Here is a 26,402-nt window from a genome sequence, read left to right on the forward strand (position 1 = left end):
TCTTAGGTATTATTGACAGTTCTAAGCTCCTTTTTTTACAGTGTGACGCCAGTAAAGATGGCCTTGGTATTTGTCTTTTTCAAGAAGGGCACCCCATATCGTATGGCTCCAGAAGCCTGACCGAAACTGATCAGAGATATGCCCAGATTGAAAAGGAGCTTTTAGCTATTACTTTTGGGCTGGAACGGTTCCATCAGCTGACTTATGGTAGGCTTGTTCACGTTCAAACTGACCATAAACCTCTTGTAAATATTGTAAATAAAGACCTATCCAAAGTTTCGCCTAGGTTACAACGATTACTACTCAAGTTATTGAAGTACTAAATAAAAGTAGAATACATCCCAGGGAAATATATGTTCATGGCTGACACCTTATCTAGGGCATACTTAAGACACTGTGAAAGATGACCCCGAACTGTATTATATTATTGTTCATTCCTTGAGTCACTTACCCATAACACCAGCTAAAAAAGAGAAGTTTAAAGTAGAAATTGATAAAGATTGTGACCTGTCAACGTTAAAACAGTTTTATTTTATTGGTTAACCTACTGCCAAAAATAAGTGTCCATCTAATGTTAAGTTCTATTACAACTTACAAGATAGAATTACAGTACAAGACGACCTTGTTTTTCTAGATGATAAGCTCTACACAAGGGCTTACAGTACCGTCATCCCTCAGAAATGAAATGTTATTACTAATCCATGAAAGCCATCTAGGCATTGAAAAGTGTAAATCTAGAGCTAGAGAAATCTCATACTGGCTGGGAATGTCAAAACAAATACATGAAACAGATTATTAAGTAAGAAAACAAATAATAATGATAAAAAATCTGGAGATGTTCAACAACAAAAGAAGACGTATGAGTGTGTAGAATACTCACACTCAATTCAGTATACACTTACAAAAGAGTTGAAGAAGCATGGTATTGAATTAGCTTTTAAGACAAACAACAAGACAATTAACAAATTAAATGTGTCGGATAGTATAATTGACAAAAGTGAGAAGTCAGGTGTGTACAAAAATAAATGTGCAAGTTGTCCAAGCTTTTACATAGGAAAAACTGGACGGACATTCGGAACTAGATACAGAGAACATCATCCATGCCCAAGAATCGACAAACAAAAATCCTCCTTTGCACAACACCTGGTTGACGAAAATCATGACATGTACGATCTGAACAATGGCCTAGAGATACTCCACACAAGCAAGAAAGGAAATAAACTGGATACACTCGAAGAATATGAAATTTACAGAGCTTTTAAAGAAAATAGTTTAGATGACACAATTTTAAATGAGAAACTACAATATAAATCACACTTCATATTCAACAGCATTTTAAACCAGGACAATTATAGACCAAAGGCAGGAGTACAAAGGTCAGCTGATAACACCGTCACACCAACAACGATGCAGGATTAACCTCCAGTCGGCATCTAGCTCTGATCATGTCAACCGGTAACGTGTGTGCGACAGGCCTGTTAGTTTTATTTTTGTGTATTTGTATTCGTAAAATGTGTTCGTGTTATATGTTTCTACTGTGACGACGCTGCTTCAGCCGAAGACGTCTGATGATGGCATGTTAATGCCGAAAGGGCCGTAACGGAAGTTACAACTTATTGAGCTGTAGACAAAAGGTAAATAAAATTTTGTAAATACATGAAACCGTTCTTAAGTGTAAAGTTTGCGATAGATTTCGTAAATCGAATACCAAACAACCTATGTAAAGTCACCCACTTCCTAACAGACCATGGCAAAAATTAGCTGCGGATATTTTTCAATTTGGCCCTAATGACTACTTAGTAATTACTGATTATTATAGTAGATGGCTAGAGTTTGTAACTTTGAATGGGAAAACAGCAGGTCGTGTTATTCAAAAATTAAAATCAATCTTTGCTAGGTTTGGAATCCCAAACACTTAAATTGCAGACAATATGCCCTTTAATAGTATTGAATTAAGGAATTTTCCATCAGATTATGATTTTAATGTAATAACATCTAGTCCGCATTATCCCAAATCCAACGGACTTGCCGAAAAGTCTGTTTCTATAGCCAAAAACATGTTAAGAAGGGCTTCCAAGTGCAACACAGATGTTTATGTATAACTAATAGAATACAGAAACACCCCCTTGAAAGATATTGGCTTATCACCAGCTCAACTTATGCTAAGTAGAAGGATTAAGACCAAAACCCCTTGTGTAGACAACCAACTTAAGCCTAAGAATTTTGATGTAAATGTTAAGGCAAAACTAACAGCTAAGTGTAGTAACTGTAAGTCATGGTACGATAAAACTTGTAAACCATTGCCTAACTTAGAGCTAAATGAATCAATTTTATTTCAGAAGGGTAAAGCATGGGAACCGGGACAGATAGTAAAATCATATATTACACACAGGTCATTCATAGTAAAACAGAATGATGGGAGAGAAGTCAGGAGAAACATGATACATTTAAGGGAGTCCCTAAATCAAAACCCAACGTTTGTTAATCCAGAACTCCTACATAATCCAATCAAACAACCAGAGACTCAAACCCAACATAGACCTACTCCTGAAACTCAAGTTCACAACCAAACCCAATATGACTTCAGCCCCAACCATGCTCCCTCCTTTGGTACCATCCAACCTACACCTATCTTACTCCCAACCTCTAGCTATGGTAGACTGATCAAAAGACCTCAAAGATTGGACTTATAAACAGGCTATAAGAAACAACTGTTAGATCTTGAGTTAACATAATAAAAGCCATTCTTGTTAAAAAAAGGAGATGTTTGATATCATATAAGTATTTAATATTATATAGGCTAAGTATTTCTTGCAATTAGTTTTAGTACTCTTTGTATCCATGCTTTAGAGGCCTATGAGGACACTTCTGTTGAGACTCCAGAACTGAATATAGCAACCCATGTTGTATTAAGATGTTAATCCAATTAAATATGATTATTAAACTGACTTAGTGTTTTATTTATGTCACCTGCACACTAAACAAAAACAGAATGATCTATGTAGCTTTTGCGGCTACATACATGTTCGGGGTAAATGTCCTGCATATGGCAAAACATGTTTGAAATGTGATGGTAAAAATAATTTTGCAAAGGTTTGTAGGAGTAAAACTATAAAATCTCATGCTGTTACAAACGAGGAACAACACGATAAAGACTCTTGTGTGAGCGATGTTAGTTTAGGCTCAGTAAGCTTAAACATTAGTGCAGTAAAAGGTCAAAGTGAAAAATTGTGGACGGAAAACTTGACTGTTGGTGGTACACAAGTTAAATTTAAACTATAGATACAGGTGCAGAGATCAGTATTTTACCCGCTAGTTATGTATGGAAAATGAACATTATACACATGTAAAATGTAGTTCTTATGTACTCTCGAGATGAAAAATTCAAAATCAAACCACTAGGTCTTGTGATTTTACAATGTAAAATTACAGGTGTAACTACAGATGTGAATTTTGCTGTAGTGAATGTCGAACATGAACTGCCAATTTTAGGACTGAACGATTGTGTCAATTTAGGACTCATTAAGAGAGTGTCATCGATATGTTAGAATTTTGAGGATAAGGACGATGTTTTAACCAACTACAAGACAGCTTTTGAAAGATTGGGACAGTTTCCAGGCACTCATCATATTCAGCTTAAGGAGGGTGCTGTCCCACAAATTCTACAATCACAGGGAGTACCTTACAGTTTACAGGAAAAACTAAAGGAAAAGTTGGACCAACTTGAGGAGACTGGGGTGATTCGGAAGGTTGACAAACCTACAGCATGAGTCAATCCTCAGGTGATCGTGGAAAAACCCAATAAGTCTTTGAGAATCCGATGCCATTGAACAAGGTGGTAATGAGAGAGCACCTTTTTAATGCCACACCCTGATTATATTCTGGTAACATTGAGTGGTTACAAATATTTTACTGTTTTGGATCTTAAGGATGGGGTTTTTCAAATTTTTTTAGGCAAGGAGAGCCGTGAACTGTGCACAGTCAGTACCCCATTTGGGAGATACCAATTTTGTAGATTTCCTTTTGGAATCTGTTCGGGTCCAGAATTTTGCGAGAAAATAACTACAAATGCTTTGGAAACCTGAAGGGAGTTAACATAGTACATGATGATATTATTGTAGGAGGAACAACATCGGAAGAGCATGACGAAAAATTTAAAGAGAGTTTTGGACACAGCCAAAAAGAGGGCATTAAACCTGATCCAACTCATTAACTCATTTATTATTATTCTGTGACAGTTTGGATTAAATCTGGAATCAAATTTAATCCAAACAAGATATGCAATTGAAGAAGAGCGAAGTTAAGTATCTGGGACACATAGTATCGGCTGCAGGAATCCAACCCGACCTAGATTATGTAAACAGATTATGTAGAAAGGGGTGATGCGGTTATTGGGCATGCTAAAGTATTTATCAAGGTTCATACCGAATTTAGCAAAAATCACTGCACCCCTCAGACATTTGACAAGAAAGGATGTGGACTTCTTATGGACCGTAGAGCATGAAGATGCCCTGAAGATTATCAAGACATTATAGTCCAGGCTATGCCTAATCCAATTGGCTTGCTGAAAGGGCAGTTGGAATTGCCAAAGAGTTGATTAGGAAAGTACAGTATGACAATAAGAATTTGAAAATGGTTTTTTTGGAGCTTAGGAACATGCCCGTTAAGCATCTGGGATATTCTCCAGCTCAGCTGATGTTTTAACGCAGGTGTAAGACAACGATCCCTGTTACCTAGGAACTGCTGAAAGCAACGCTGAATGATGGAAAACAAGACATAGGTTAAATACAAGACAACAGCTGCAGAAAAAATATTATGATTGGTCAGCCAAATACTTAAGGGTTGTAAGAAATAACGAAAGAGTTGTCTTCAGAAATGAAGGAAGATGGGAGCAGGGAAAGATTGTTAATCAAGGACCAACTCCAAGAAGTTACTGGGTAGAAGGTGATAACGGGGCTACATTAAGAAGAAATCGCCGCCATCTGAAACCATCACTCACTCAACAGAACAATTCCCAGTCAGTTCCAAAGCAAGACGAGCCAGTACAACTGAGACCTCGTAGAGAAATCAAGCTACCATCAAGATTTCAGAATGCAATATAATGGTCTCAAAAGAAGGGAGAAGTTTGGTTGGTTATTGTTTTTAGTAAATTCTTTCAAATTTGTTTGCTGTTTTTTTATGGGGAAAGATGTATTATAATGTTTACTAGAGAACCCGTGCGGCTCAATGAGCCGCATAGTATGAAACATAACGCAGAGGAGAGCATTATGCTTAAATTCGAGTAATTCTAGTTACATCTTAGAGCATTGAAAACTTGTTAGAAACTAATTTTAAATACCTATCTCTATTTGCGTCGTCAAGGTTCACCTACATTATTTCTGCTCTCATGTTTAACTGATTACTTCTAATGAATGCTAAACGTTCTGCTTCAATTCGAGTTAACATGTTGCAAGAAAGTTTGTCCAGCATTGAGAATTAAAGAAAACTGTTGCCTTACTGATAACCCGTGTTAAGTAATTTAAGTTGGGTCATTTTATTTCTTCTATTTGAGACATCCCCCTAAGCCAACAAATGTTTTTCGTATAGAATCCCGAAGAGTGGGGTGGATATCAATAATTTCATGTGCTCCATTTTTTACCCACAAACTCCGGGTTACAACTGGACAGCCATAATCTGCTTTGAATACGCTAAAGCAGCAACACCATTGAAAGTTGGTTAACGTATTTTATCGTGTCTGTCAGTCTCGGTATATGCCCCGCATCAGAACGTTGTCACGATGTTCAGTGAAGTTTCTCTTAATACCTGTCCCGAAGTTTTGAAAGTATAGATTCATTTTTTGAAATAGGTTGGATTTAACTCTTGTAGCTGCTATAAGATTTGGATAGCAATTTTCACTTTCTCTTTATGAACAGCGTATATATATTACTAGGTGAAACCCGTTGAAATCGACGGTTACTTTTAAGGCTTACGTTAATTCATCTAACTGCGATAAATTGGGTGAAATATACATATTTTGAGCATTTAGCATTGTTTAAAGAGTAATAAGTGTAAAAACAATAATGATATTAATTGCGTTATAGTTGCCAAATTTGGTTGATCATTCAATGAATAAAATATTCCCCATACCGTACGTCGTCGGAGTTATTATTAGTATGTTATGTGGTATCTCTTCCTTTGAAAGAAACATTAAATAGTATTAAAATCGTATTGGTAGACCTTTTGTAGCTAAACACTTCCGTGATTTCATCAGTGTAATATGATTTATTTCGAAAGAAAATGCTTTTTTGGGAAGACATAATCTAACTTCAAAGGGAGCTATATCCGTTACAGTGTAAGTTTGATTTTTCCAGTCAGTTTCAAGTCAGTTCATATCGTACTTCTGAGCCAATGAATGAACCATCTAATACTTTCTTATTAAATGGTGACCATACAAAGTAGCAGAGTTTTCAGAAATTGATTGTGGGGTTACTGTTAAAGCTGGAATTCATTGACATGGGGGATGTCAGTTAGTTGTCTCAGCCTTATCAATAACATAAAGTTGTCAATATAATCTCTCTACGGAATGTTAGGTGTAGTGGAATATACTTGAAGTGAAGTTGGCTTTTATTCTTGAACTGGGGCCTCCTCGTTTATATGGTCGTGAGGCTTCATTGGCAGCACATAATGTAAATAACATAGCAATGTGGCATTTCTAAAAAGCAAAAAATACTGTAAATTGGCTGTTACGTCTATATTGACGTTTACATATTGTTAATCAACGTATCTTATAAAGGATTATGTGATCTAGTTTTAAAAACGAATATGACATTTCTGTCATGACAGTAGCTGCTTAAATAGTATTTTCTCTTTGTAGCCTACCATATTTTACAGCCAAAATGTCATGTTATTTTCAATAATGTTACCAACCCAGTGCGCCAAAGTTCGTTATATAGGCAGGTGCAAATAATGTGTCAAGATGGGTACCATTTTAGGCAAGGTTTCTATGTTTGGGTTTTATTAGACGCCATAAGAGCATATATTTCCACATAAATATTTTATATGTGTAGAATAATACGATAAAATGTAGGCAAAAGTGGTGAAAAAAGCAATGTTTACCTTTTGATTCAGCCTCATTCACGGAATCAGAAGTTTCGGGATTCTTCATCGATCTGTCCTCATCTTCTTGGACGTTACCAACACCATTTGAAGAACTCGTATCTAATGTTACATGCTTGCTTTCTTTAATCCCCTCACTTACAAACTGGTCTACTCCTTGGATGTTGTTGTTGTAAATATTTTTTATTTGAGTTTCAGCACTGGCTACTTCTTTCTCTGTTTCAAAATTATCTACATGCTGCATGTCTTCTTGTAGTTTCATGTTTTCTATTTTCGCATTGACACTTTTCATAATCATATCTTGCATTTCAGCTGCATGTTTGCTTTCTTCAACTACCTCACTAACAGAATGGTCATCCAGGATTTTGTTTTCATCATTTTTGACCAAACTACTTTCAGCACTGTCTACTTCTTGTTCTGTTACTACAGAGGATTCATCCAGATTTGAACTGAGTGCATTTTCAAGCGAATCCTCCACAAACTGCTGCATGTCTTCTTGTAGTTGCATGTTTTCTATTTTCTTATCAACACTTTCCATAATCATGTCTTGCATTTCACCTTCATGTTTGCTTCCTTCAACTACCTCACTAACAGACTGATCTTCCAGGATTTCGTTGTTTTCATCATTTTTGACCGGGCTATTTTCAGCAATGTCTACTTCTTGTTCTGTTTCTACAGAGGATTCACCCAAATTTGAACTGAGTGCATTTGCAAGTAAATCCTCCACAATCTGCTGCATGTCTTCTTCCAGTTTTATGTTTTCTATTTTCTTATCAACACTTTCCATAATCATGTCTTGCATTTCGGCTTCTTTTTGTAGATCCTGGGTGTTTTCTGCATTTCCTCCAGTTACGTTTGAGTCATCCACTTGCGACATACTACTAGCACCGATCAACTGTTCAGCAACTGACTCGCCATTTGTATACAGAGATACAAAATTGGGTTCACCATCAGAGATTATTTTCAATTCAAATGAGACTCCGTCTTCATTTGCAAGTTTGTGGAACATGTCACTTGTTACTGCGTCCCATTCACCATCTCCCGGTTTGACTAAAGCGCAGTTCATTGCTAGAGCAAGAATCTTCAATAGATCATCAGGAAGCTCTTTTAATTTAGCTACTTTTACACTGTTACCGTAGTCAATAAAAGTGACTTTTATTTCATTTTCTGAGTGATCAATTATTTTTGCTCGATACCACAAGTTGTCTTCATCAAATTGAGCGGCTACAATTTTACCCTTAGAAATGGAGTCATTCCTGAGGAGTGGAAACTCTTTAGCAGCAACAAGTCGTTCATCTATAACTTTCAAAAGTTGAGTAGCTTCTGCTGTATGGAGGAAAAAATCATTAGGCGAATTCTCACATGTATCAAGAATACGGTCTTTATTATGCTTTCATCTGTAATAGTCTCTACTGGAATATCAGAGCCCTCAGCGAATCTGCCTCCTTCTACGACCCTTTTAAATGGTGAGTTATCTAGAGCCACAGCGAATCCAAACTCTACTAATTCTTCAGCCAAACTCTGACCTGAACTGTCCACCAACTCAACAATCCATCCAGGTTTGTTCCTCAGAATGACAGCGTTGTACTCAGTTTCTCCTGCTAGTTCCATCAGGTTTTCCACTGGGACGGACCAAGTCACATGAAGAGACACGGGCAAAGCGAGAGCATGTGGTGTGTAGAAAGATGCGTCAAGCTGTCGCAGATGGGAGGAAGGAATAACTTCAGTGTTTCCATAGTCGACATATTGAACTTTAGTTTCTTCTCCAGTTTCCAATATTTTAGCTCTGTACCATTGTTCATCGGCAACTGATTTAGCACAGCAGAGGTTACCATTATTCCATTCTTGTTCGACAGGTTCAGAATCATTATAAAATTCATAAAGCTTCTAGAGTAAATCTGCTAGAAGATCATCAGCATATGCGATTTTGTGCAAAAAGATGCCGTCTTCACTGGCGTGTGCGATCCAGACCTTCTGATGCATGTTGAGGATCGGCATGGGACAGACCTTCTCTACTGACTGCACCTCATTCTCTTGCAGGTCAAGTAGCTGCCCTTCGCCATCAAACAGTGTCACTTGCAATCTCAAAATGTACAGGTTATTGTGTTACGTTACTAGACATTACTCATAAAAAAACACACAATTAAAATATTTTTGACTTTACTATTACTTAACAGTTCTATTTAAAGAAACAGTTAGTTGTTGGTGAACAATTTCAACCTTGCTGGACGATAATTATCAAACAGCTATACAACAAATAAATAAAAGGTTAAAATACCTGCTTGTCGCCTTGTGGTCCAAGTGTTGTCCTAGTGGATTATGTACATTTCGGCGCGAGCGCCATCGTCGGATCCATATAAGAACTGTTTACACTAAACTTCCCTGTAGAGGTGCGTAAGATGATCACAACACAAAACACATATAAAAACCGGTCGACCGTTAATTAACATTTTTTAACTCTTGCTACGCGTGCACGGGCAGGATATGGAGGCGCGCCAGACGTGTGTCGAGACTCGACTGAAGACGGTAGTTGGTCGTGATCTGACCTTTGTCCTGGTGACGTAGCTAGTGCAGCATTGTTTCGGCTATTATTCATTTGTATTAAGGTTTCAAAGAGAATGTTGGATTGCAGGGTGTTTTTGTCGTTTAACAGGTTGTTTGTTTCAATTTTAGAGGCTCTGTAAATTTCGAATTGTTCCAATGCCGTCATTGTTCGGCCTTTTTGGCAAATATGTAAAGGCTGCAAATTTGTTGTTATATCAGTATAACTATGGTTACTGGCTACCAAATGGTCGGCGAAATTTGATTTTTGAACGATGGTTTTCTTAGGAAGATGTTCTTTAAACCTCTTTACAAAGGGCCTTCCAGTTTGGCCAATGTAAAACTTATCACAGTCATTACAGGTTATTTTATAAACTCCTGTTTTTTGACAAAAATCCTGTGGTGTATTTTTTACGGAAAGGAGATTTTGGAGTTTGTTCGATGTTTTGAAGGCTACGATTTTACCATGCTTTTTCATCTGGTTTTTCAGTGTATGGGAGAGGTTGGTTCCAAATTCGACTGATACATACTCCATTCGTTCTTTATTGTTATCAGTGCTAGTAATGGCTTTTTTCTTGATTATTTGTTTATTGGTTAAACTATCGATCAATTTAGGGCTGTATCCATTTGAGACGGCGATGTATTTAATTATGTTTATCTCTTTTTCATAATCATCGGGGTTTAGGGGGACGGTGAGCATTCTATGAATGAAACTATTGTATGCTGCTATCTTGTGTTGGAAGGGGTGATGGGAAGTTTCATGAATGGTGGTATCAGTGGCTGTAGGTTTCCTGTAGATGCTGAATACGATCTTATCTTTTGTTTTTGTTAGTGTTAGGTCTAAGAAGTTGAGTTTTTCGTTTTCTTCAAATTCTATTGTAAATTTTAGCTGTGGATGAATGTTGTTTAAATAATTGTTAAAAAGCTGGATTTGTCTATTGTTGCCATTATACATGATGATGATATCGTCAACATATCTATGGTAGAAAATGATACGGTCTTTGTATTTGTTGGTATTGTCTGTCCATAAATGCTGATTCTCCATTTCATTGAGGAATATTTCTGCTAATATTCCTGATAAAGGTGACCCCATGGCGAGCCCTTCTTTCTGTGTAAAATATTCATTATTGAAACTGAAATAATTTTGTTGGAGTACTGTTCTCAGTAAAAGCATCAATTCATTTATTTCAACTTGGTTCAAATTCGAATTTTCGGTCAGATTTTTCTGTAGTATTTTTAAAGATTCTAGGACGGGTACATTAGTATATAGGTTGGAGATATCTAAAGAGGCAAGAGTGTGTCTGTCATTAGGTTTTATGTCTTTGATTTTATTTACTAGATCCATACTATTTTTTAGGCTGTGGCTATTATCAAATGTGACATTCATTTTTACAATTTTCTCTAATCTTTTAGCTAGTTTGTAAGCGGGGGCCGGCATGTAGTTTACTAATGGTCTTATAGGCTGTCCGTTTTTATGTAATTTGGGCAAACCTTTCAGAGGTGGGGCATGAGGATTTATGGGTTTAAATTCTCTGATTTCTCTTTCGTTCAATATATATTTGCTGCTTGACAATACTTTATTTATTTCTTTAACATACTTGACTGTGGGATCCTGTGGAAGTTTTTCTATTTGGTTATTACTAATAAACTCGTGTACTTTTTTATTATATTCATCATGGTTCATTATGACGAGTGTGTTGCCTTTATCTGCCTTAGTGATGACTAGATTGTTCGTGTTAAGTTTCTGACGAATAGTTTTCAATATTTTAGCCTCTTTAATGTGGAGACTATTGATTTTGGGATGGGTTGGATGTTTTATTAATTTCTTGAGTTTGTTATTTACCATGACTCTTACTGTGTTTTGTTCATTTGTATCACTCAAGGTTTGTATGGTTGCATCTGAGTTGATAATTTCTGAGCAAAGACTCTTGCTGCCATGTTGGGGTAGGTTGTATTTAAGTCCTTTGTTTAAGAGATCCATTTCATCTGAATCAAAAACTATGTTTGTTAGATTGATGGTTCGGGGGTAGAACTTGTGGGAGATTTTATTAATGTCGAAGCTGTGTTTAGTATTTAATAGGTTGTCAAGTTTTTTCTTTAAGGTTTTCTTTTTGTTTTGGATAACTATATTTATCTGAGATTCTATTTTTTGTGTTATTTCATTTATTTGAGTTGGATGAACTAGATTTAGCATAGCGATGTGGGATCTGAGCAGTAGTTTGTTGAGCATTGATTTTTTCCTGTACTGTTGTTTTATTTCGTTCTTTAACCAACATTTCTCTGCTGTTGATTTAGCTTTTTTGGCAGATACTGATTTGTTATTTATTTTTACGGAGATGTACTTTGGAATTACATCGTTTTTGATGCAATCTTTATTAAATTTAATGTTTTGTGTTGTTTTCAAAACCTTTAGTTTCAAGTTCTTATACTTGTAAACACCTTGTGCTTGGCTGGCTGATAACTTCATATTTTGTTGTGGTGTTTCCGGACCAATTGATTGACAAATAAATAAAAGGTTAAAAGGTTAAAACCTTACGCACCTCTACAGGGAAGTTTAGTGTAAACAGTTCTTATATGGATCCGACGATGGCGCTCGCGCCGAAATGTACATAATCCACTAGGACAACACTTGGACCACAAGGCGACAAGCAGGTATTTTAACCTTTTATTTATTTGTCAATCAATTGGTCCGGAAACACCACAACAAAATATGAAGCTATACAACAGCTATTATTAAATGTCTCTTTTAGCGAATTTCTCATATAGGGAATAAGCTATTACCGTAAGTCTCATGGTAAGACCTTGATCCGGGACCAATTAATTTTTTTGTTTTGAGGCCCCCAGAGGTCAAAAACTACTTCCATTTAAATTCATGTATATATGTCCGTTAGCGCAATAACTCAAGAAATGATCTGATTTCGATGACATTTGGTCCAAACTCGTAAACAATGTTCATTCAAACGAGTTTGTTTATGGGAACAGGAGTTTATGGAGAGTTTTAACAAAATGCCCTAAAAAACACAATTTCAAATTTTTTTCATAAATCATTTTGTAGAGATTTTAAAAAAGAAATTAAAATATTGAATGGTTATAGTGTGCCTAACAGTTACTGAGAAAACAAAAAAAAATAAAAATTCCCATGTTATTCTTATGTAGAATAAATAAACTGTTGAAGTTTTCTTCTTTTTTGTAATACAATTTGGCAACTTTATTTCATGCTCCCTATCAACATTTCAATTAAAAAACACACCTCATTACCTTTCCTGAAGCAGAAAACTTTAAAAGCTCAGTAACCCAGTACTGTTATTTAAATAGTAAATAAATCTGTCAATGTTGAGGGAATATTATAGGGGAAGGGGAAATATAAATAGCCAGGTAAATGGAAATTCGCTTTGTCTGTAGGTTTGCTACGGCGGGGGTATTTTATTTTTGTTGCATATTCATTATTAATATATTTTATGAAAGATTTAGAGAAACAACCCCTTTTGCAGGTTTTAAATTGGGTTCCTATTGACAGCAATATCATAAATAAATTGGTTTAATAATTATTATTTATTTAAATGAATGGAACAATCAATTTTTGTAGGCATGGCCGTTATTAATCTTTAAAACATAATAATACTAAATTTAACTACTGTACCATGAACCCAGAGCACTCTAATTTAAAATTATTTAAAATGAGCACAACAAGAGAGTAAGCAGCAGGTCGATATGCAGGGTGTCTTGCAACCTTATGAACAATCTTTGTCACTTTATTTTCATGTCAAAAGAAACAAAAAATGTAATATAACAACAACATATGTCCTATCCTATTCTGTTTTCGGTCTATCTGTCTGTATGTGAATTTACAAAAACTCCTTAACTGTTTGAGCAACAGCGTTGAAGTTCTGTAAAAATGATTATCTTATTGACCACTATTTTTGTATAAAATATGAATAAATCTCTTGTATTGTTTAAAAATGGTGGATTTTTAGATATTGGATGCCAAATTCTATGAAAACCACTAATTTTACAACATATTTGCTTCACATGTAAATTTAGTAAATATTAGGCAGATTACAACGATATCTTATAAGCTTAGTTTAGACAAAGAATAACTGATAGATTAATTATTTTCTTGTTATAACTTCAGTTTTCTCCATTTCAACAATGTTAAATTGATAAAACTAAATTTTAACATAGTTAACAGCAGTTTTTACTGTTGATGCAACTGGAATTAATTTAATTTTTTAATTGAAACGGTTGTCCATATTGAAAAAGAAACAAGAAGTCAATGGTGTCAATAGTCAATAGCCAAACAGTTTAAAATATAAAAGTGTTGAATTAAAATATTTTTCTGATTTAAATTCTACTCAGTAAACTTGTTCTACTATTATAACAAGCAAAAATGGGCAAGTGATTGTAGATAGGCAAAAGTTGTTTGATTTTCATACAGGTATGTTCAGTTCTTTAGTTTTACCCACCCTTCACTCTGTGCTGCGTCGACCAGCATGATGACATATGTGTCAGCAGGTAGCTGAGTGAAGGCTTGCCGTTGTTCGTCAGTTGCTGTTTCTTTGACATTGCTCAATACACACTTGACACCTTGACCCGGCTGCAACTCGAGGCTCTGCAACTGCAACAAACAATACATTCCACTCAACCATCAGATCCAACTATTTCCTACACTACGTTGGACTTTTCATAATTTGTCACTCATAGAACCAAGAAGGTGTCGGATTACTGAAAAAGTTACCAAAAATAGCCACTAGGTGAATCAATCAAATCTAATTGTACTCTTCTATATACTATTGGACATTAAAATAAACCAGTTGGCATCTTTAACAAACAAAAAAAAAAACAATGCATTTACATTTAACTTTCAATACACAAATTATACTACAAATAGGACTCAGCTCAGATTATGTTATTACTCACTAAGATTAGTGGGTACAACCTAGTCACATATTCCTGCAGGGAAGAGCATAGAATGGGAGGAGTTGCAATCTATATCCAGGAAACTGCTGCTATCAAGGCAGAAGAAATAGAAATCTCCAACCAAAGTTTACAGTTAGTTTTTGAAGCAGCATTAGTGAAAATAAGGATAAAGAACAAAAACTTCTACTTACCTGGTATGTATAGATCACCAGGGGGACAAGCTAGGTTAGCCATTGACATCCTATCAGAAGTTCTGGAGTCACTTCAAGCTGACACCAAGACCGTTGTATTAATGGGCGATATCAATATAGACAGGCTAACTGAAAATGCCAGTAGTAACTATCTTGAAGAGGAACTGTCAACTTTTGGAGTTAGAAGACTACCACTCCCAGCGACAAGAATCACTAACCATTCAAGAACCTCTATAGACTGTATCTGTACGAATACACATGATAATGCTATAGATTTCGCTATAATTAATGCTGGAATAGCAGATCACACAGGCCAAACATGTACCCTCAAAATACAGAGTGAAGTTACTGCTAAAACGGGTATGTCACAAAAAAAAATTTTTTCAGGAAAAAACCTGGATAGCATGAAAGACGAACTCTCCAAAGAAAACTGGATAAAGGTGCACAATGCCCCTGATGCTGAAGAGGCATACTCTGCATTCCAAAGGACTGTAAGGCTCATACTGGACCATGCCTGCCCTATCAAAAAAATAAGAGCTAAGCAGAAAGGACAGAAAATTAAGGTTCAGTATGATGAAGAAGTCAAAATACTAAAAGAAGAAGATTTTCTAGATGCCTTACACCGATACGAGCTTACCGGAAATGTAAATGATAAAACAACAATGTCGGAAAAAAGAAAACATATGATTTAAAGCTCAGGTCCCTCAAGCGACAAGCCACTGCAGAATACATCACAAGTGCTGATAATAAATCCAAAGCTGTCTGGGAGATCATCAACAAAGAAAAACAATGTAAACAGAAGGAAGAACCAAATCTGCAGCTAGAAATAGAGGGAAAAATATTAAGATAACCCTACTGACATTGCTGAACACCTAAACCAATATTTTGCAGAAATAGCAGACTCCACTTTAGAGAAAAACAGAAGCCAATTCAAAAACAAAAAAATTACACATCCACTATTTCTACCACAAAGCAATGTCCAGCTACTAATTTTAACTCCTACAACCATTAAAGAAGTCTTAGCAACAATAGCCTCACTGAAATCAAAGCTGTCATGTGGAGTAGATGAAGTGCCATCAAAAGTTGTAAAACACTGTGCCGAACAACTGGCAGCCCCACTTGTCAGCATAATAAACAAATCTTTTAGCCTTGGACAATTTCCCTCCGCCCTAAAAATAGCAAAAATATACCCAAAGCACAAAAAAGGCTCACGCACTAAACAAGAAAACTACCGCCCTATCTCATTAATATCAACCTTTTCAAAAGTAATAGAAAAGGTCGCTCTGTCAAGAATGCTGAGTCACTTGAAAAGCAATGATCTAATCACTAAAAACCAACATGGTTTTCTCAAAGGGAGGTCCACCACCACAGCTCTAACTAGTTTAATCGAACAAATCATTGACCATCTAGAAGCACGCAGATATGTATCAACAGTCTAACTTGACTACAGCAAAGCTTTTGAGTGCCTGGGCCATAATCTCATCCTAAGGAAACTCACAGCCCTAGGAATAGAGGGAATGGCCAAAGACTGGGTGGCAAGCTATTTGAAAAGACGTACACAAATTGTCGAAATCCAGCAAAACACAAATGGGAGAAAATCTGTACATAGGTCCACACAACTTTCGATTAACAGGGGAGTGCCCCAGGGCTCAGTCATGGGCCCATTTTTGTTCATCCTTTTCACCAATGATTTTCCAGATTTTATTAGGAATGACAATTGTGAAACAATAATGTACGCTGATGACACAACTCTTCTATTTATGCATGACTTACCACAAGAATTACACTCCAACATCTTATCCTCAACAGACAAAGCACTGCAGTACTGCCTTCAAAATGACCTGGCCATTAATCCATCAAAAACAACCCAGTTAAATTTCAGCCGAAAACATTCGAACAAATCCAAGAAATTCCTGAAATAACCGTTGAAAAAAACTCAAAACTGCTGGGCCTGACAATTGATGAAGACCTCTCCTGGAACGACCACATACACAACCCGACCAAAAAACTTGCATCTGGTGTCCATGTAATAAAGAGGATGAAATGGATAGGAGGTCTGGAAACAGCTAAGACAGCATACTATGCTGTAATAGAATCGCATATAAGGTATTGCTTAATATCTTGGGGAGGAACATCAGAAGCAAACCTCAACAAAGTGTTGGTACTCCAGAAAAAAGCTGTCAGGACACTCTCCGGCCTTGAGCGCTTAGACAGCTGCAGGGAAGCATTTAAATCCCTTAAGCTCCTAACAGTGACAGCACTCTACATCCATGGAGTTGTCCTGTACACAAAAAAACTTAACCTTCCCAGAAATGAGAATTTTCACTCCTACCACACCAGAAAAGCAGCCGACTACAACCTTCCGATCCACCACACTACACAATACAACAGAAAACCCTCTTATATTGGCCGAAAAATCATCAACTCTCTTCCAAACAACCTCAAGAACGCAACAGGAAACCAATTCAAACAGCAACTCTGGGACTGGCTTGTGGACCGACCGGTGTACTCCCTTACGGAATTTTTTGACCAATTATGAACTTTCAACACAAAAGAAAATGTAAACTATTAAAACAATCTAAATGTTAAACATTCTGAATTTTTCTGACGCCATTGTATTTCTTAAAGAAATCACAAATAAAGAAAATTGTCTATTGTCTATATTCCAGTATTGCACACATCATGATATCTCTGATGATTTCATCACATCATTGAACTGGAGTGATCTAGACTATTAAGTGTCAGATTATCGATAATCAAATGCATACAATTTAGGCCAATAAGCCACTTTCATAACTTTATCTTGCAGATCTGTTACTAGAGTAGAATATTTTGTTCCTCCATAAACCTATTTAAAATTACTCCCCTTATTTGAATTATTGTCTGTTTCAGAAAGGTCATTGGGCAATACGAAAAGTGTTACAATATTTGTCTTGGCACTTCCTGAACTTATAAAAAACCCCACCTCTCAAGTCTCAATGTTAACTATAGTCTGCACAAAACCTGTTGGTACCTATATAATTGTACAAGTTGAATTTACTTGAGTATTGAGCAAAGTGTTAATTTCACATAACTTCTACATCAAGACAGCAGAATATATCAACATTGACTAAAAACAAATTTAGTAAATATTAAATACATGCATCTAAACTATTTTGCATAATTATATTCTTAACTCACGAAATAAGTGCTTCCTTAATTTGAATAATGATTGATAGCTTACCTCTCCATCCTCAGAGGCTGGTTGGGCGTAGACAGTGTAATCCTCCTGTACCTTCAGCAAAGTGACAGGCAATGCCTGGCCTACAATCAGGTTGGTGTCCAATTCACTGGCCACTCCCACAGCTAAAACAAAATATACTGTATTAACAATTAATAACATCTCCTAAACTATTAAAAAACTAGTAACTGTTGTGAGAACAGTTTATTTCATAACACCTGTTAATTTCTATTAATTATTATCATATGTTTATTTGTTATTCTATGTTTGTAAAAAGGTAAATAAAGTTAGTTGAGTTTGAGTTATGACATAAAACAGTGCATTCACTTAATTCTTAGTAAAATAATACATGGTGGCAGCGGTTTAGAGCTATGCCTCAGAAGAGAAATCCAAGAAGGAAACAATCTGACTATGAAGATAATGAAAATGAACAAGAACAAAATGAAAGAAGCAGAGAAAATGAATACAACAATTCAACTACGAAGTCAATCATTGTATCAAACACTCATTCAGTTATTCAACCTCCAGCTAGTTTCTCCTTTGTACCAGCAGATTGGCCAAGATGGAAAACACGATTTCAAAGATATCGGTCAGCATCTGGGCTATCTGAAGAGTCTGAGAACAAACAAATCAACACTCTTATATATACATTAGGTGAGAAAGCTGATGAGATTTTTGCATCTTTTAATTTAGCAACCGAATCAACGCTAACATTTGAAGAAGTCTTAGATTTATTTGACAAACATTTTATTCCACGGAGGAACTTAATTTTTGAAAGAGCAAAGTTTTTGAAGAGACAACAAAAAATTAATGAAACAGTTGAAGAGTTTATAGTTAGTCTCCATTCCTTGGCTAGAACCTGTGACTGGGGTTCACTTAATGATGAAATGGTGTTGATGGTACTAATACTGGGTTTAAATGATGAGAAACTTAGTGATCGCTTGTTGCTAGATCCCGAGATGAATTTAGACAAAGCCATTACAGTAATAAGACATGCAGATAACGTAAAGAAAGAGAAGGCAGATTTATGTGATGAGAAAAGAGTTCAAATTGAAGCAACTACGTCATCGAGTTCAAACCAAAATCAAGGATATAGGTTTCGTCAAAAGAAACAAGAATACCCAGCGCAATGTATCTGGTGTGGTTATAAACCGTCCCATCCAAGAAGCACGTGTCCAGCAAAAAGCGCAACATGTAACTTATGCAAAAAGATTGGTCACTTTTCGAAGGTCTGCAGATCTAAAGAAGCACAGGAAGTAACTGACGAAAATGAAGTAAGTGAACTTGGACCTTCAAATAATAAAGTATTCATAGGTACACTTGGGGATGGGTCGAAATGTAAGCCCTGGAAACTAGAATTAGTATTTGAGGGAAAACCACAAACATTTAAAATTGATTCAGGGGCAGATGTAACAGTAATTCCCCCTGGCATAGTTGATCCAAGTAGGATCCAGCCGACTCTAGTTGAGTTGTTTGGGGCTGGTAGAACAAAATTAGAAACTGTAGGTTGTGTTAGAGCTAATATCCAATACAGAGATGTTAAAATAAATCACATGGTATACGTAGTGAAGGGACTCATAACACCCTTGCTTGGTCGTCCAGCAATACAGGACTTGAAGATTTTAACTTTTGTTAATTCAGTTGCAGAGGTAAACAGTGAACAAAATTTGTCAGCAAATACACATCAAACAGAACCATACAACCGTCCAAAGAGAAATATACAAAAACCAAGCTGGTTGAAGAACTTTCAAACTTAAAAGGGAGGATGTTGTGAGAACAGTTTATTTCATAACACCTGTTAATTTCTATTAATTATTATCATATGTTTATTTGTTATTCTATGTTTGTAAAAAGGTAAATAAAGTTAGTTGAGTTTGAGTTATGACATAAAACAGTGCATTCACTTAATTCTTAGTAAAATAATACAGTAACTGGAACACCTAGGTACTCTTTGTTTGAAGTTCATTGTTGGTGATGGTGAGTTAATGTTGTTCAATGGTTTATTGCGGACAATTTCCATCACGAATGTAAAAAACAATACACAACGTTTCGGGATCTGGAATCTGATATAAGATATAATTCTTATATCTGATATATAAGAATAAAAATCATCATTAATACACAACAGCACATCAGCCATAGCTCAACTGATGTTTCTAGAAAATATTTGATCATAGTCGAGTGTGAAGGGTCTGCCAATCGGAGATGAGGTAGCCTAATGGAGTGCTAGAGAAATGTCTGTGTTTAAGACTATTTTACAAATAAGGTCTGAAAATCATACTAGTCCCGATTACAGTAATAATTTCTGCACATAATTAAAATATAACTGGCAAATTACAATACTAACTTCTTATACTCAAATTCAACTGGCTTTGAATAAACCATCCCTAGTAGCAAAAAAATATTTTCATTATATTGAAACAATATTGTCCAATATTTACAACAATATTGTTTTGATATTTTGCCAATATTGCACAATATTGAAATATGTTCCCAATATTGTTCAATATTGTAAAACAATATTGTTTAGGTAATATTCAAACAATATTGTTTTAATTCCTTTCCAATATTGAACAATATAAAATGTTGTTATCAACTTAGTTTAAATATTGATGAAATATTCAATAAATATCGGCAACACAATATCATGTTAGTAGTTAACAAACCAATTTTGCACCATTGGCATAAACAAACCTACTATTATAACATTTTACTGTGCACTTTAGGAGATTTTTTATCAGCTATCATCATTGTAGAAATTGTTGCCATATGCCACTGTCAATTATTACAATGCAGGGTGTCTGGTCTGTAAAGTCCATCACTAAACTTCATAATGGTTTATTGGGTTAAAATAAGCAAAACAGTTCCTCTAGGGGTATGTACTAAAATGCATACCCAAGTAGCACACATTGTTGGCCAAATTTAGGGAAATGGTCGGCACGGTTGGGAAATGGTTGGAGGAAATTTTAACTCCTTGCCAACGTTGGCCCAACGGAAAATTTTATTTGTTGGCCCTACAAAGGAAAGAATCGTTGGGCCTTTGTTGGATTTAAGTATAAAACATTCTAAAATGCATTTTAACAAATTGATTTATTTATAAGAACATAAATGCTATGACAACAGAATATAAGACGATTTTGGAGAACTGTTAATCAGGTATCTAGTATCACAACATCATCTGACTACATTTATTATAGATCCAAATTTTTACAATATTTGTCTTATATTCTGCTGCCATAACATTTATGTACTTTTAAATAAATCAATTCGTTAAAATGCGTTTTAGAATGTTTTATACTTAAACCCAACGATGGCCCAACGATTCTTTCCTTTGTAGGGCCAACGATCGAATACCAGTTTCTGTTGGGCCAACGTTGGCAAATCGTTAAAATTTCTGCCAACCATTTCCCAACGTTGGGCCGTGTGCTACTTGGGTATCCATTGTTATCAGATCTGTTGGCGAATTTGTTTTGTTGGCATACCATACGACTTATCTCATCTGCAACACATATTGTGTAAGGAATAAAATAATAATAAATCTTGATTTTAAAATTGGTTATGGCCTTCCGTGAACAATAATGACTAAATCCAAAATGTTTAGCCATTTAAAGATCAAAACTAATGTTTTTACCAACTATCTTCATCCCAACTAGGTACAGTATCATGTTTTTTGTTGCGGTTGGCGGTCATATTGTGGAGTTATATATAGGATAAAGGAGCTGGTCTGTTCTTCCAATTATAATAGTAGGCCTATATATAAAGGGCTTTAGAGAGGTGCTTTTACAATGTAGGCCTATTCGACGAACTAAAAACTGACAATGACTAATTTTTTAAAACTATTTTTGGAGAGTCTTCTGACTATCGTAAAGAAACATCTACATTTGGTTAAAGGAATGGCACTTTTACCTGAAGAATGTGTGTCGCCAAGTGCGCTGCATAAATGGCTCCATTATACTCAATGAGGACGCGCGCAACATTCTTTACTGTGGCGCTCCTTAAAACCGACATGAGTATTTAATGCTTATTTTGCTTGGAGCGACTGTAGTGATAGTCGCACAGCAATTATTCATAGTTAGCTGAATACCAGCATTCACAATAGTGAAATCATGAGTCAGGCCCGTTTTCGACTATGTCAGCGCCCTAGGCACTACTAAAATACTAGCGCCCCTTTGCAATATATATAACAGGGTGACTACCAACCGGGAAATCTGGGAATTAAGCGTGATTTTTTTTTAACCCGGAATTATGCGTGAATTTTGTATTTCTACCTGGAATTGTCAATTTACCGCAATGGCGCATGACAACAGCGACGTTTCCGTGACCACGGGAGACAACACAAGGCCGCGAGGGATGATCAGAACTTTGCCGCGATCGCATGAGAGACTATGATAATGTCTACACGACCGCGGCATATGATCATGATTTTACCACGATCGCGCAATACGATAATGAGATCTACAGAGCCATGAAGGATGGTCAGAATATTGCCGCGATCGCATGACACAATGATAATGTCTAAACGACCGCGGGATATGATCATGATTTTACCGCGATCACGCAATACGATAATGAGAACTACAGAGCCGTGAAGGATGGTCAGAATATTGCCGCGATCGCATGACACGATGATAATGTCTAAACGACCGCGGGATATGATCATGATTATACCGCAATCGCGCAAAACGATAATAAGATATACAGAGCCGCGATGGATGATCAGAATATTGCCGCGATCACAGAAGACGAAGATAATGTCCACACAACCACGGGAAACAGTCAGAAATTTGACAATAATGATCTCCACATGACTGCAGGATATTATTAACACTTTGATGTCTTCACGACCGCGGGAGACGATTACGATATCTTCACGACCGCGGGAGTTGATTACGATGCCTTCACGACAGCGGGAGACGATTACGATGTCTTCACGACCGCGGGAGACGATTACGATGTCTACAGGATCGCGGGAGTTACAATAATGATGGCTACTCTACACGGCTGCGAGGGATGATCAGAGTTTTACCGAGATCGCGTAAGACGATGTTAATGTCCACTCCACCACAGGAAAGATCAGAATTTGGCCTCATTCGCAAAAGACGATGAAGACCTCCAAACGACCGCGGGAGATGAGTACCATTTGCCGCAATGGCAGGAGGGGATCACAATGCCTCACGACCGCGGGAGGCGATGATGTCTTCATGGCTGTGAGGGATTATCAGAATTTTATCGTGATCACGCAAGAAGATGATAATGTCCACACGACCCCGGGAAAAGATTACAATTTTGCTTCATTCGCAGTAGACGGTGATAATCTCCTCACGACCGCGGGATGTGTTCATATATTGCCGCGATCAAGGAAGACGACAATAATTATGCTGTCCACACGTCCGCCGAAAATAGTCAGAATTTTGCCGTGATCGCGGGAGACGGACGATGATGACGTATACACAACCACAGGAAAAATTAACATCTTGCCACAATTGCGGGAGACTGTTAAGATGTCTACACGGCCGCGAGGGATTATCAGTTTACCGCGATCGCGTGCAAATACAGCCACAATTTTTGTTATTTTCCAATTTTTTGGCGCCCCCCAAAAATGACAATTGCCTCGCGCCCTAGGCACGTGCCTACCATGCCTATTCGGTAAATCGGCCCTGTCATGAGTGCGTGATGCAACCTTTTTAAAGTATCTCCTCAGTGAGGAGTTATAAGACGAAGCTCTACTTGACCATAGTGTAAGTATCAATAGACGATCGATTAAAAAATATATAGTGATAGCCTACGTAGTGGGATTTGGTACAGATACATATCACTAGACGTCACTATATAGGAGATAAATAGAAAACTGTAGTGATATCAATAAAACAATTATTTATATCAATTTAAAAAAAATAGTGATATCGATTAAGAGTACATGGATGTCGGAAAATAAAACCCGGAGTCTATACAAAATACCCCGCCGCAGCGAACCTGCTGACTAAGCGAATTTCCATTGACCCGGCTTGTTTGTGCTAAAATAATCCCAAAAAATTGTCAGATTTATTTCCTATTTAAATAAAACTAATTTTAATGAGTAGGCCTACTTAGGTTTGCTGCTAACTTACCTACAGTGAAAATATTGAGGTGTGTTTATTTATTGAAATGTTGATACCATAGCTTAGTATAAAATAAAAAGAAATTGCCAACAAAAATTTATTTATTCTCCATAAGAAGAACATGGGACTGTTTATATAGTTATCGTAACTGTTGGGCACTATGCTTCAACGTACAAAATTATTTTTTTTTAAGTTCTAAAAAATCGTTTTAAGAATAATTATGAAATTTTGTGTTTCATAAAAATAATTTTGTGTTTTGTGTGGCATAAAAAAGAAAAATTAAATCAGTCCTGGGTCCAGGTCTTGCCATGAGACCTACGGTAATAAGTTATTCCCTACCTATATGGAAAATTCGTAAAAGCACATGAATAGAATAATTAATGTGAACGAAATAGTAAATTATGGTTGTGTTAACCCCTAATTATTAATGTGCCTACTGAGTGAACTGCACTGCTTTAGGGTTCTGCGCATCAGTCAAAGCGTGATTATCGCAAGACTGGTACACGGGGCAGTGGTCCGAGACTGTAGCTAGCGACACTTGACTTGCAAACGTCCCTCTAAGCAAAACAGAACAACACAAACTCTCGCAGAACAGTGCCCAGCTACCATTGGGTAACGCGGTGACATAAGTTAATCAAACACGCTTGTTGGGCTCTGCGCTGCATTAATGCTGCATCAATAACACTAGGAACGCAGCATGACATAATCTAAGTGTCATGAGACGAACGCGATAAAACTGGCCTTTATGGGATGGATAATAATACAAATATATTTAGGCTACCGGTACTCGACAAACTGCATATATTATGTTTCAATACCTAACATTCAACTGTAAAAAAATACTAATAATATAGGTGTGAATAAACGTTTTGTCAGTGCGGAGCAAAACTCTGCAGGTGCCCCCTCGGAAGAGTTAGGTCTAACCCTACAAAGCCTAAAAACATTTTGGCCTATTACTTATCTACTCACGAGACCTTTTAAGTCTTAGCTAAGATCAAGTAGAACCGGAAGTTGTGGCCCTTACAAATGTGTCCATTGGGTTAACCTAAGTAGGCCTATGGATACAATACTGACAATATCTATAGCCTACTTTTCTTCTTATACTGAGAAAGCATCGATATTTTTTGTCGATAATTTATTGATACCAAATATCGGAAAGACAGAGGTATCGCAACATCCCTACCTTTAATAGGCCTACCTAGGCTACTTGCCCTAGCCTAGACCTACCGGTAGGCCAAGTTGGCATGCTACGTTACCCAAACCATAATCCAATCAAGCCTAGTTCTAGTTAACCCACACATAATTTTTGCCTCGTTAGAGCCTAGGCCTAGTTAAACTTCCTTGCATCATCGAACCATTGACTATATAACACTACATTACTATATGACTATATAACACCAGTAGTGTTATATAGTCAATGATCGAACGCAAGAGTTTGGCCTAGGCCTATGTCCTTAAGAAAATCAACTTTGACAAATAGGTAAGTTAGCCTACCTAAAATTAATTCAATAAGCCTATGTAGGCACATTGTACAGCCATGGAACTATTTTTATTCAGATTAAGAAATACAACTTAAAATATTTGTATACATTAACCAGTTAAAGTCTGACATTAAATAACCCTCCTACCTACCTAATAGAAATATATCCATCGATTGATCTGACAAACACATTTTGAAATTAATAGTAATTTAGTTATAAAGATTAGGAACCTAAGTTAGTAAGTTTTATTACTGGTTATTGTAGCTCCGCCCGCAACATTACTTATACAATAACAATAAAATAAACATAAACTCAATTAACCACCAAACCAAATCGTTCCGATTCCGATTCCGCCGTCCCGGACGCGGTGGTGGGGGGGGGGGGGTACTGAGTCCTGTTGAATGGAGTCGTAACAAAACGCTACCGTCCTCAAAAAATGCAGTAAATTCGTTATGGTCAAAGGTTTTTAAAAATAAAGACGTCAAAGGTTTTTAAAAATAAAGACATCTCAGTATTGTTAAAATTTGAGTGTTTTTACTCCGTAATAAGATCAATAATGTGTTATGCCGCACAAGTTTGGGGTTTTAAACTGTATAATGAAGTTGAACAACTTTTACGTTTTTTCGTCAAAAAGGTTTTTTGTTTACCTCAATGCACACCTAATTACATTATACTAGTGGTCGTCCTGTGGTCGAAACTCGACCAAAAATAATTAATGTACAGACTTCTCTACCCAATTTTCATTCATACGTTGAAACTTCACTTTGAATATGTTTTGAAAGTATTAAATATGCCCGAATCACGTTTACCAAAATTGTTAGCTAATGAAGTTATAAGAAAACAGATATTTTGGTATAGG

General features: G+C 36.4%; 1 protein-coding gene across 2 annotated transcripts in view; it reads right to left on the reverse strand.

The window, feature by feature from the left end:
- Nucleotides 1-25,792, reverse strand: part of LOC129002076 (uncharacterized) — a 56,152-nt gene extending 30,360 nt beyond the window's left edge. For both annotated transcript variants that reach the window (XM_054429600.1, XM_054429601.1), the window contains exons 1-3: nt 25,695-25,792; nt 17,968-18,089; nt 14,100-14,251 (exon numbers count right to left, since the gene is read on the reverse strand). In XM_054429600.1, coding sequence (XP_054285575.1) covers nt 14,100-14,251; nt 17,968-18,089; nt 25,695-25,734 — 314 coding nt within the window. In that variant the 5' untranslated portion in view covers nt 25,735-25,792. The remainder of the gene's footprint in view (nt 1-14,099; nt 14,252-17,967; nt 18,090-25,694) is intronic.
- Nucleotides 25,793-26,402: the final 610 nt, after the last annotated feature.

This window comes from Macrosteles quadrilineatus, unplaced genomic scaffold, assembly GCF_028750875.1.
Source record: "Macrosteles quadrilineatus isolate MER2022 unplaced genomic scaffold, UCM_ALF_1.0 Scaffold_9__3_contigs__length_116548681, whole genome shotgun sequence".
NCBI classification, from domain to species: Eukaryota; Metazoa; Arthropoda; class Insecta; order Hemiptera; family Cicadellidae; genus Macrosteles; species Macrosteles quadrilineatus.